The sequence below is a fragment of the Nothoprocta perdicaria genome, unplaced genomic scaffold (assembly GCF_003342845.1).
Source record: "Nothoprocta perdicaria isolate Ctin4 unplaced genomic scaffold, notPer1 scaffold_48, whole genome shotgun sequence".
NCBI classification, from domain to species: Eukaryota; Metazoa; Chordata; class Aves; order Tinamiformes; family Tinamidae; genus Nothoprocta; species Nothoprocta perdicaria.
Genome location: NW_020455732.1, coordinates 1,104,050 through 1,116,481, shown reverse-complemented (window position 1 = coordinate 1,116,481; position 12,432 = coordinate 1,104,050). Strand labels below are relative to the sequence as shown.

Below are 12,432 nucleotides of genomic sequence, written 5' to 3'. Positions count from 1 at the left end.
GGCTTTGTTCTAAAAACCGCCTGGAATAAAGCGGCGCCGCGCGCCCGTGCAGCGCCCCTGAAAGTCGCTTTTTTTTTTTTTTCTCTCTCTCTCTCTCTCTTTTTTTCCTCCTCTCCTCCCCTCTTTTTTTTTTTCTTTTTTTTTTCTTTTTTTTTTCCTTTTTTTTCTTTGCTCTTTTCGGGGCTTGCCGCCCCTGCCCTGCCCCGCGCAGGTGCCCGGCGCTCCCGTCCGCGCGGCAGCAGCCGCCGCCGCCGCCTCCTCCCCGCCCTCCCTGCTTCCCTCCCTCCTTCCCTCCCTCCGTCGCTCTCCGCCGCCAGCCGGGGCGGCTCCTTGCGCTCGCCGCGGCTCGTGCGGGGCTCCCCGCGGCCGCCAGGCCCCCGGAGCGGGGATGCTGCCCCCAACTCGCCGCCCTCCGCCTCGCACCGCCGCCCTGCGCGCCGCGGCCGCGCTCCCCGCGCCGCGGCCACCTGCAGCCGCCGCCCGCCGCGCGCCGCGCGCCCAGTGAAGCCGCGCAAACTTCGCGGGGTGTGTGTGGGTTTTTTTGGGAGGGGGGGGCGGGAAAGCGGCCTCCCGCAGCCGCCTCGCCCTGCCCTGCCCTTGCCCTGTATGGCCCTGCGCACCGGCCCCGCTTGGCTCGGGCACGTCGTGCGCGGAGTTTCGCGCCTGCAGGGCACCTGGTCGCGGCGCTCGAGCAGCCTCCTCTGCCTCTCCTCCTCCGCGGAGCCCGAGCGGCCGCCGCAGCGCAAGGTGCCCCGGAGCCGCCGCCGGCCCCCCCGGCAGCCGCCCCGCTGCTGCTGCTGCTGCGGCTGCGGCTGCGGCTGCTGCGGCCTGTCGGATCGCCGGGCGGCCGGGGGGGGACATGGTCCCCTCACTCGCCCCTTGCTGGCGGCCATGAAGAGGCAGAACGTGCGGACGCTGTCCCTCATCATCTGCACGTTCACCTACCTGCTAGTTGGCGCCGCCGTCTTCGATGCCCTGGAGTCCGACAACGAGATGCGGGAGGAGGAGAAACTCAAAGCCGAGGAGATCCGGCTCAAGGGAAAGTACAACATCACCAGCGAGGACTACCGGCAGCTTGAGTTGGTGATCATGCAGTCCGAGCCGCACCGCGCTGGTGTCCAGTGGAAATTCGCTGGCTCCTTCTACTTTGCCATCACAGTCATCACAACCATCGGTGAGTGTCTCACCTCGGGGACGGGGCTGAGGCAAGGAGCCCTCGCGGTTGGGAGCCAGGCGGCAGTGCATGATGAGAGTCTCCCCCACCACCCCATCCCCTCAGGGACCAGGTTATGCAATTCAGTGCTCTCCACAGGCACTTGTTGGACTTGAAGGTGTCCCGTACCTCTTCCCCTGGAGATGGAGCCCGTGTCCCAGGTGGGACTGGAGAGGACTGGGGTGGCCAGGTGGGGGGACTGGCACTGCCCAAGTGGCTACCAGCATGCTGTGGCTGCCATGACAAGGAGGAGGGGAGAAGAGGCATCATGACAAGCTCCTGGGGTCTTCTGCAAGGAGAACGAGGCCATGTTGCTGTGAACCTCCTTGAACTGTTGCGTGCACCTTCACTTCAGAGACGTGGGGGAAAACTTAGGCAAAAGCTGTTGCATGAGAACAAAAATGCTCAGGGCAGAAGAACTGGATCAGCTCTGCAAGCCCTTGGTGCGGCCACTTAGTCCCACTATGACAAAGTTTGCTTTCATATTGATGAGGGTGGTGTTCCTGTAGCTGGGCCTCCCTCCCTTGTGTGTGCCCAGCGTGTTCCTGAAGTTTTCGGTGCAGCCAGCAAGTCTGACGTGCCAACAGGTCAGAGAGGGTGTCTCTGCTTTGCAGGCACATGGTGCAACAGGCAGAATGCCTGCTGGCACCTCTTTATTGCTGAGTGTAAGTGTGTGGAACTGTAGATGGGTAGTCAGTGGCAGAACCACAGACTAACATCTTGCACCTCTCTGCTTCGCTCAGCTAAAGCAGAGCATTTTGCATAAAGTTTATTTCTGTGTTTTGCTGTAAAAATAAATACAACGGGAGCTCGAGGCTGTAGCGTGCCGACAGAAGTGTACTACAACTGCTTCGGCTTGATGAACGAGTGCATTTCTCCTTGTTTTGTGTTAATTAGGGGTATTTGGTGAGACAGTAGTTAATCCTTCTCACAGCGCTCCTAGATGTGCCCCCTTAAAGTCAGGGGAGATCTGAAAAGATCTCCAGTGTTTGCTAATGGATTGTATTGAATGGGACAAGAAAGACTAGCGCTGTCATTAATACAGACTCAGTCTTTTTACTGTTTAGTGCTTGTTACAACTAATTTGCACATTATCACACTTAGATACTGTTCAGTTTTCAGCAGATTGTCCAGCTCACTGTCATTTGTATTTACTTACTTTTGCATTTGACTTTTTTTTTTAACGTGGGGTAGTAAATGATTTCTGAGGAAAGACCAGCTAACAATCTGAAGCCTATTTGTCCTTACAAAGATAAGATTTTTAAGTGATAATTTCTTCTTCTGATTATGTTACTGCATGCATACATATATGTATGTGTATATATATATGTATGTATTAATAGACTAGAGAATATAGTGCAGAATACAACTTTGTAATAGGCGAATGAATTAGATTTCCTCTCATTCATTACAATGTCAGAACTTGATCACTAATTCTCTCTTCCTTCATACATGTATTTGTATTTGTGTAAATGAATACTGGATTGTCATGCACTTCTGGGCTCAGTATAATATTTGCACATACATGCCTATATACTCCCTGTGCCCTATACTCCACTCCTAAGGGAGGACTGCAGTACTTTGTGTGTTCTTATGCTCTGTTGGTGGCAGGTAAAATGGACTGTACATGTTGTCTGCTCAGGCAGTATTTTACCTGGAAACAAGTACAATTTGCTGGGAAACCCTACAATTTTCCCATGCAAAGAGGTGAGACTCATTTAGGCGGCTCAGAGCATGTCAGCGTGCAGAGCATGGTGGTGTACATTTCTGTAGGCAGAGGTGCTTCGGGATGTCAGGACTGTTTAAATTTAAAATGTGTATAGCAATGGGGAGCCACTGGGAGGAAGAGTGGTAATAAAAAACAGTGCAGAAAGACAGATATCCTTTATGATTGTTCATTTAGGAAACCCTGCTCCAGTATGTGATATATATGTGATCACTCTTTGAAAAGTTTATTAATAGCTGCTCTCTGCATTTTGCCAAAGCAACTTTTCTTCTATTTTGCATGTCTGTTCAGGATTAGAGGAGCTTAGTGATGTTAACTGTTATGTTGGCAGTCTGCAGGAGTGAGCATGGAAAGTTTTTCTTTAATTTCTTATATGTAGTAGAAGAGTTTTGGTCCACTCGGGGGAAAATACTCACTATACTGAAGCTCTGAGGAAATTAAGAAAGGATTTCCTCATTACTTCCTGCACAGGGCAGTGATATTAAATGTTCTCATTAACCTTCTGTGATGATATTTATTTTGAATGTAACTTGGTGTGCTCTCAAACATGCATTTCATTCTCGCTCTCAGACCTTCCAGACAGGGACTTCAAAAAGCACACGCGTTGCCTGCATTAGTTAGTGAGTGTGCTCTAGTCAGTAGGTGTCCCTGTAAAAGTGCCTCTTTATTATCTCACTAACCATCTTGGGCTGGATTTTAAAATAGATTGAACAAAATACATTGCTTGATCTGGAAGAGTAAATTTAGCTCCATAAACTTCTCTTAAAAGATGAGAGCGGACTGTAAAGCCTAGCGATACCCACACGGTAGCGTGCACGTTTGCATCCAGCTTAGCTGTGCTCCTTGAGGCTGCCGCGCTAGCAACATGTCCCAGGTGACTGCCTCTTTAGAGCGTTGGTCTGGACTCCTGGGGCTCTAACGTGATCCAAGGCAGGCACGGCTGGCAGGGACGGCAATGCGGGGAGACTGCGGAGCGACGTGGAGGCCAACACGACACGTGGTGCTGAAGTGGACAGCGCCACGCATCCCGCTGCGCATCCCACCACGCATCCCGTTGTACATTCCACCGTGCATCCCGCGGGGAAAGAAGCTCCCACCCACCTGGGGGTCACACAGAAAGGCTGCCAGGGGGAGAGACAGAAAGCCTTCCATCCGTGATAGGAGAAGCAGCGCTGCTTGGTTCTGCTTTTGCATGTCTTCCTACCTCGTTCCAGTTTCTATTAAGTGGTGGAAGGGAGTGGTTGCGTATTTGTCAGTCTGAGCAAGGGAAAACAAAGTAGAAGACGAGCAGCTAATGATACTTTTTTTTTTCTTTTTCTTGTTTTCTTTTTTTCCCCACCTGTGACCTAAGATGTTTTTCCTACTCTCCAGGTGCAATGTTGTTTTAGTCTACTTTTTAAACTGATCTGTCCAGGAATTTAACAGCTGCAGGTGCTACCATGCTTGAGAGCTCAGCTCTTAAAATCCAAAGGCAGAAGAAAAATAACCTGTTTTTGCAAAGTTTTGGTCTTGTTTGAATCCCGAGAAAGTTTTAGGTGATCAAAATGAACTAATAAGCTCCTCTTGGCTCCCAGCACTTGCTAACTTTATTTCAGGATTCTTCCCACTTAAGAGTTTGTTAGTATCATTTCCCATCCATTTCCAGTTACCCAGCCAAAATGATGACAGGGAGTGAATTAATCCAGTTCTTCATCCAGCTACTTGTCTTTTATGTGATGCACTGTGGAATTTTCTACTGAGTTAGTCAAGAGGCTGGATACGATGTATAAAATCATAAACTTTTAAAAACAAGAAGTAATTCCCAGGATTTCTATTATTTTTAGTGACCTTTTTCTTCAGGTCTGTAGAGGTGAAATCACTATTTATATATAAGCAGGTGTTGGCACTGTCAAAATGTGTTATTGGTATGGATATTGCTCCATCATTTAGACCTTAAAGGGTGATAGTCATACTTGATTTAACACCACTGAGCTCTAGTAAACACTGAATATTTCTGGAGGCTTGTAGAATGTAAAGAAATGAAAGCTGTTTATGTCACCCTAAAATGAACTGAAACAACAAACAGATTGAGATTTTTTTTTTTCTCAGAAGCGACTGTGTAAGAAGAGCAAAATGCAGGCAGAATGTGTGCTGCAAATTGGAAGTCTCGTTTTCTAACTTTAGGCTATTAGTATCCATCTCTAATCTACTGTATGCCTTGATGGGACCGTTCTAGTGAACACAGACAAAATATTTCTGAAGAATGTGGTGCAGTACCTGTAATGATGAATGGGATATCTACCTACTGACAACCGCTTGGCTACTTAGTAGCTAACCACTTAAGAGCTGGCTACATCCAGATGAGAGGATTACTTATTTCTGGCAGATGGTTGCCTGACAGGGAGCTTGATCCTGCATTAATGAACTAAGCAAACACATGCTTATACTCATTTCAGGACAGTAGTTAAGTCTCTGTAGCCTTGCTTTGTTGCATCCATTTACCTTTCTGTAAAATGGGTATAAAAATATTCACCAAGCTAGTGGTGTTGTGATATCTGTAATTTAGTGTTTAAAAACTCGTATTTATTTATTTATGAAGTGTGAATTGCTTCTTCTTTAATGCTGTCTTTTGGTGTTTGAACTCTGCTCTTGATTTTTGATAGATAGCAATACCTAAGGCAGTCCACTGAAAAGCTTTGAGGAGGGAATAATGGCAGATGGACAATTTGTAGGGGAAAGAAACAGAAGGTAGGAAGAAAAGACCTTACCCAAAAGGGAAAGAGAGTGAACAAAGACACCCATCCTTTGGTCAATTAATTGCTGCTTTTGTGACTTGCCAGGATTGTGAAGGTCATATTTCATTTAAAACACTCAGGTGAAAGCAGAGAGGAGGATTTTTTGCTGATATGAAAGCTTGTGGATCTCCTGAAGTAATGAAGCTGTTCTGATTCACCCCATCTGTTGCTTTGATGGGGGGGGGGTATGGGATGATGGGGACTTGTAATATCTACTGGTTGTATCTCTGGGGCAAAGAGGAGGTGAACTTCAGTGTTCTACATGAAGATGCACCCTGCACCAGAGTTTGCTTCCCTGCACTACAATATCTGTAAAACTTTTTCACACCATGTGTCTCATTGAGAATTATAAACCAAAAAAATCTCAAATAGAGTTCTGCTGCCATGGGGGGGTCTTGATATGGTTGCTTTGTTCACATGCTCATAAAAACAGCTCTTGAGTTCTTGAAAACTGGTTTTGCAGTGATACCTCGTGTTCTTGCCAGAGGCACATTAGCAAAAGCTTTTAAAAAGTCACTGATAAGTAAGGCAAAAGAATAGCTCAGAGTGATGCTGGACTGATGCTTCCTGCTCTATGGCTTATTGGCAGTGTAGCTGCAATATACAGTAATGGTGCAATAATATCCAGTAATATAAAAAGTGGTTTGGAGGAAGTACTGAGAAACCCCTAGCCACTCAGTTGAATGATGGTGTGAACAGACTTTAGCATAAACTGCCTTGAGAAATGAGTTTCTTACAGTTTTTACCAGGATTTGGTGCTCTTTCTTTTCCTCTTAACTTTTTTATTTATTTTTTTTCCTCCTTATATTGAAGCATGTGAGACTTAGCTTAGTCATTGGAAACTTGTCCAACCGTCAGGGTTGGAAGAGATTGCTTAGGAAGGCTGTGGAATCTCCGTCACTGGAGGGTTTTAGGAAGAGTTTAGACAAACATCTGTCAGGAATGGTTAAATTATAGCTGCTTTTGCCTTTGGGGAGGAAGATGGACTGGCTGACCTTTTGAAGTCTTTACAAGACATATGTTCTATGATTCTTTGAATGTTTCTTTTTCCATGTGGCTTTAGCTCTGATAGTTCCTGCGATAATTTGTTTTTCTTGAGAAAGAAAACCAAAGATGTTTAATGACATTTTCTCCACTCTATGGTCTTTGCACATGCTCATTGATTATTTTTCTATGCGGCAAAATCATTGATGTGCCTTTGCAAGTGTCAGAATAGAAATAGCTTTGTTTGCCCACTCACAATGCTATAAGTTATGGTGTCAGTGAGTCTTTTGGGATAGGAATTAGCTGAAGAAGAAAATGATCCTGCTGGTAAAAGAATGCGAAGCAGAAATTTGCAGGACAAAACTAGGAGGAAGAAGTCATCTTAGAGATGAAGAGTAAATGAAGAGATATAACTGTTAGCTATGGGCTTATGCCTGCTTTTCCTAAATAAAAGCAAAGCTCCTTTTGCTTTTTTTTAATGTGGGTTCAGCATCAGAATTATGAAGTTTGATGGGGAGGAAATATGATTAATGGAGAGCTTCCCTTTTGGACTGCATGCGTTTTGGGACAGACTCTCTGAGTCATTTGGTGTGGCAAAAAGCAAGGGCCAGAAAGCTGTCATCTTCCCTTGAAGGCAATCTAAGCTGAAGTGCTTAGTTTCTTCAATGCTGGAGAATATTCCTTCATAAATGATGAAGGCAATGCTTGTGGTTCAGAGCTGATGTTACACAGCACTTTATATTCAGAATGCTGTACTGACATTAGGTGATTCATCTTCACAACACCTCGATGTAAAAATTACCCTCAATTTAGAGACAAGATAGAGTGACTTGCTGAAGATTCAGGATGGGATCTATTCTAATTGCCAAACAGTTCACTTCACTGCCTTTCATACCACATGGCATTAGTTCATAGCCAGATTAAACAGTGAAGATGAACCAAAGGCACAAACCCATAATGAATTCATGGTGATGTTAGAAAACTCCTGCACCTTAGGCCTTCTAACTTGCAGTAAGAACATATTTTGCAGCCCAATTATGCAAAGGGACGTATACAATTCTGGCTCATCATCTGTATTATTGCTAAGTGTCCTTTTTCAAAGGTCCTCTTGAAAATTTAGGTGCATGGTTCCTATGGATGTTTACTGAGAATCCTTGACATGATAACAAAAATGCTGTATGAAATATTCCTTGCCCGTGTAACAGAAGCAGCAACGTCTCTTCCCGATTAGCTCTGCATCATCAGCAAGTGTCTTTGCCAGAATCTAAGTAGAACTAACAGGTTACTATGGACTTGCAACAGATGTTTGTGGTATGTAGTAGACCTGTGGTTTTCATCTCTTCAGTATGTGAATTTTTTGAATGGAGGTATAGACTGCTTTAGAAATTTCATATCTGTAGACTGTTGTGATGCAACTTTATTTTTATTTCGTTACCTTCTCTGGATGTAGTCCAACAGACCCCAGTCTAAAATCTGTGGGTAGATTCTCATGTTATCTGCATCCTTCCATGAGTCTGTGATGTGATCGGCTACAACTAAAGTTGATGTCGCTGGCAATGCAGCTACTTCAGTTTCTTTGATTAAACATGAATGTGTATGAATTAGGGAATATTAAGCAAAAAGGAACCAGAAATTAAGTCTGGCTGTAAATAACAGTGAGAATGTTTTAACTCAGATTACCTCTAGATCTGGCTGTTATTTGACATGAATTACACAAAGCAAGGAGCTATACTCCACAAAATCCTAGAAAATATATGTAATACAAAAATGAATAATAATCATTAGAAGGGAAGAATGCAAGTAATTTTCTGAACTGGCACTCACTGTACATAGCAGTTTTAAGGTTTTTATTCTTTTCAAATGCTAAAGCAGTCAGATTTTGATGAGCTGGAGCTTATGTTGTCTTTGGTCTTTGTACTGTTTTTTCTTTTTTTTTTTTTTTTCGCCAGCATGGAAAGCTAAACTGCATACCTACTATATAGCTAACTTTTAGAAAAGAGAAATCTTAAGGAATAATATTGATGCTTTTTATTCTTTTTATTTCCTTTATTGAGTTTTTTTTTGAATTTCACTTTCTTTGTTGTCTGACAGTTAGCAAGCTCTTCTAATCCACCGAGACTTTTCGTTTGTTTGTTTCATTTTTTTTCAAGTTTAATGTGCACTTTCTTCTTACCTTTTTTTGGAAGGAGGGAAATCCTTTGAAGTTTTTCATCACCTTTTTTTTCTTTTTTAAGAGGTACACGACCTTTTTCATTTTTAGATATATGTCCAATTGCCACAGGAGGCATACACAATAGTCAGTTGGTTGATGGTTCAGTATCCTTTTCAACTGTGTTCATTATGGAGATGATTAGGGCATGTCAGTGAAAGACATATCTCTATTAAGGACTCATGTACAAGTAATATCCTACTCGTTAGGATAATTAGAAGGTAATAGACTATATTGTCCTTTGACTTTTCTGCACCTGCAAGAAAGAGATGCTTTGAAGAACGCAGACAAATAGTGGGGTTGAAAGGTATGTGATGGGAAGTTGGTTGTCTCCTCATTCTTCTATCACAGAAGAGAATCTCTCCTGTTGTTAACTGTGGGAGCTTTCTCAGACAGGAAAATTTCACACAGAGCTTTAGGACACAGATTGATGAATGAAACCTACAGCAACTCTCTAACTGTGTAGTGCGGGAGATTAGTCTCATGGAGGCATTCATAGACTTCCAGTTTAGGGACATTCTTGACATATTGAAGGAAAGATAGAAATAAGAGATCTGTTTGCAAGGCAGTTGACATTTTGAGCAATTTCTGATATTTGCTATGGAGACATTTTGTGTACAGGTGGAGTATTTTATTTCCTTACACCTTCTTTTCTTTTGATGGTTGGTAGAAAGGATGTCTTTTTCCTCTGTTTAAACTACCACAGTGATTCATTACTATGGGAACCAGTCCTGGCCAGTGACAGGACAAGGTGTAATGGGTGTAAGTTGTAACACAGGCAGTTCCATCTCCATGTGAGGGAGGAAGAACTTCTTCCCTGTGAGGGTGACAGAGCAGTGGAACAGGCTGCCCAGGGAGGCTGTGGAGTCTCCTTCTCTGGAAGTCTTCCAAACCCACCTGGATACCACCCTGTGCCCTGTGCTCTAGGTGTCCCTGCTGGAGCGGAGGGGTTGGACTAGATGATCTCTAGATGTCCCTTCCAACCTTGAACATTCTGTGATTCTGTGATTCTGTGAACTGTATAATAAATGGACTGTATTAACAAACCTTGACCACTTGGAGTTTTGACCTGTCAGTTTGCTACATTTCACACCCATTGAGAATTTTTCAGGACCAGACACAGTAGAAAAAGGTGTCAAATAGCCTTTTTTCAAAGGCTAAGGTCTGTATTACTTGAGCAGCCTCTGTTAGCTGTTAATAGTCTGGACTATATGGTGAAACATGCCTGATTTCACTCAGTGAAGACTCTGCTACCAGCAGTAATAGTAATAATCACAAATAATTTCTAAAGATCTCCAGCTTGGTACTTTGATTAAGCATGAGATGGAAACTAAGGGACTTGCAATAAAGTTAACTCCAGCAGCAAGAAGTAGATGGAGAAGGCCTTGACTGTAATACTCTGTATACAAGTATGTAATATAAAATATTGCATCTGAAATGATGCAAAACTGTTGACAAAATAATGATGGTTGAAATCAGTGCAGGAATTTTGCATTAAAGAAATAGCTTGTACTAACAGAGGAGACTCAGAGTCTCAGTGCTCCTCCATATCCTCCATAGTTTTTCTGGTACTTTCATGGTAGTATTTTATGTTGAAGACTGGGAACAGTAGAACGATGCCCTTCCAGCATTATTCAGGATTGCTACATATCCTAGACTGTAAAAAAAAAAAAAAAAAAAAAAAAAAATTCCTTAGACTACTCTAGATCCTTAGACTACTCTAGAGGAAAACAGCGTAAAGCAGCATATTTTGGGGACATGGAAGTTTGGGTACCAAAGTTTGGGTACCAAAGTTTGGGAGGTGAGATGCTCTCCCAGTATTTAAAGAGATCAGCCCACCATTTATCTCCATATCTTTTATAGAAGTCCCAGATCTACTGTCTATTTGCTACTGAATGCCAAATGTGTTACCTTTGTAGTATTTTTGTAGTCTTTTCTGCAATATTACACAGCTGTGTTAGAAAACAAGATTAGACTAATCCCAAGGAAGAGTCACAACAGTAACCTTGACTGTGACTGAATTTTTCGGTTGCCCCTTCAACAGATATATTAAGAATTTGGAGGTCTTCTTGATCTTACCCCTTCTGAGTTTCTTCCATCCTTTGCTATTCCATGTGGCACTGAACACTGCAAGAAGAGGAAGGAGATGGTAACTGTTCTGTTTGAACTGATGCCATATCAGCTTTTGCATTCCTTTTTGTTATTTTTGTCTGACAAACCAATAAATGAGCATCGAGTCTTTTGGCAGCAAAGGCTTAAGCTCATGATTTGCTCTTAAAACACATCCTGCTTTGTAGTAAAAGGACTGTTATTTAAAGGGCACTTTTCAAAACAATTAGGGGTTTAGTAGCAATGTGTTTGCCTTAATGAGTGCACTCTGCCAGTCGGAGGAAACAACATAAGCTGATACCTACCGTTGTAGGCCAACAGAGGCAAATTAGCAATGTTACAAGTCAGTTCATGAATGTACTGCACACCCAAGAGGTTTATTTTAATGCTTGAGAAGCACTAGATATGATTCAGAATGGCTTCATTTCTGTTTTCTTCCCAAATATCCACCCCCAATTATATTTTCATTTAGAAGCCCTTGTACAGTTCCTATGTTTTTGGTAGCTTAATCTGTATGGGTTCCATTTAGCTCTGGTTTGACTTCTTGGATGGGCACCAAAGTTAATTTTTCATAGAACCTCTCTGTATTACAGTGTAGCTTTTGTAGTAGGAAATTAGAAGTCAATGTCCTTACAATGTAGATAGACCAGCTGCTGACACTTCAGTCTTCTGTCATGATTTATGAATAGTGGTTTTGATGGTAGTTTACCATCAAAAACAGTAGTTTAGCATAGTTTTATCCTCTGTTTCCAAAGTTGAGGAGGGCAAGTATTTTCTGACATGCATATATTTTTTTTAAGATTTTTCTTATTTTTCTTAATTTTTCTTATTTTTCTTAATTTTTCTTCAGGTGAAACACGATAAAGTTTGGTGGTGCTGAGAAGGTAAACACATGGGATACAAGCTTGGCTCTGAATATCTAGCTGTAGATGTCACAGTGGAAGTTGCTGGCTCTGAAGCATTTGTGTCCTTTGTTTGGAAAACTATCTGAAACTTGACCATAGGTACAGTGATGAGCAGTTAAAGAGATTTCTGGGATAAAAGACCCACTCTGGGAAGCTTTTCATATCTTACCAGTCTAGGGTATGTTCTCGAAGAACTTAAATGTGGTACTTTGAATAAGAAAAGCTGATAAACAAATGATAAGTAGGATTTGGTCTAGACATGGAGAAATAGTCTTTCTAGCAACGATACTTGGGCAATACTCAAATAGGTTGCTTGAGGAGGGGATGGGCTGTCCTTTGCTATCTCTTGAGAAACAGGATAGACAAGCATCTGTCAAGAGTGACCTATCCATACTCTCCTGCCTTGCGGCAAGGTATGGACTACTCCCCTCCTGCCTTATTTTCTATGGTTCTGTACACACACAGGCTGTTTAAAGTTTGTCTTGGATCTTGCCTGGGATCTGTGTAAGTTT

General features: G+C 43.1%; 1 protein-coding gene across 1 annotated transcript in view; it reads left to right on the top strand.

The window, feature by feature from the left end:
* The first annotated feature begins 606 nt into the window (after positions 1–606).
* Positions 607–12,432, top strand: part of KCNK9 (potassium two pore domain channel subfamily K member 9) — an 88,392-nt gene continuing 76,566 nt past the window's right edge. The window contains exon 1 of the mRNA XM_026047157.1: positions 607–1,174. Coding sequence (XP_025902942.1) covers positions 607–1,174 — 568 coding nt within the window. The remainder of the gene's footprint in view (positions 1,175–12,432) is intronic.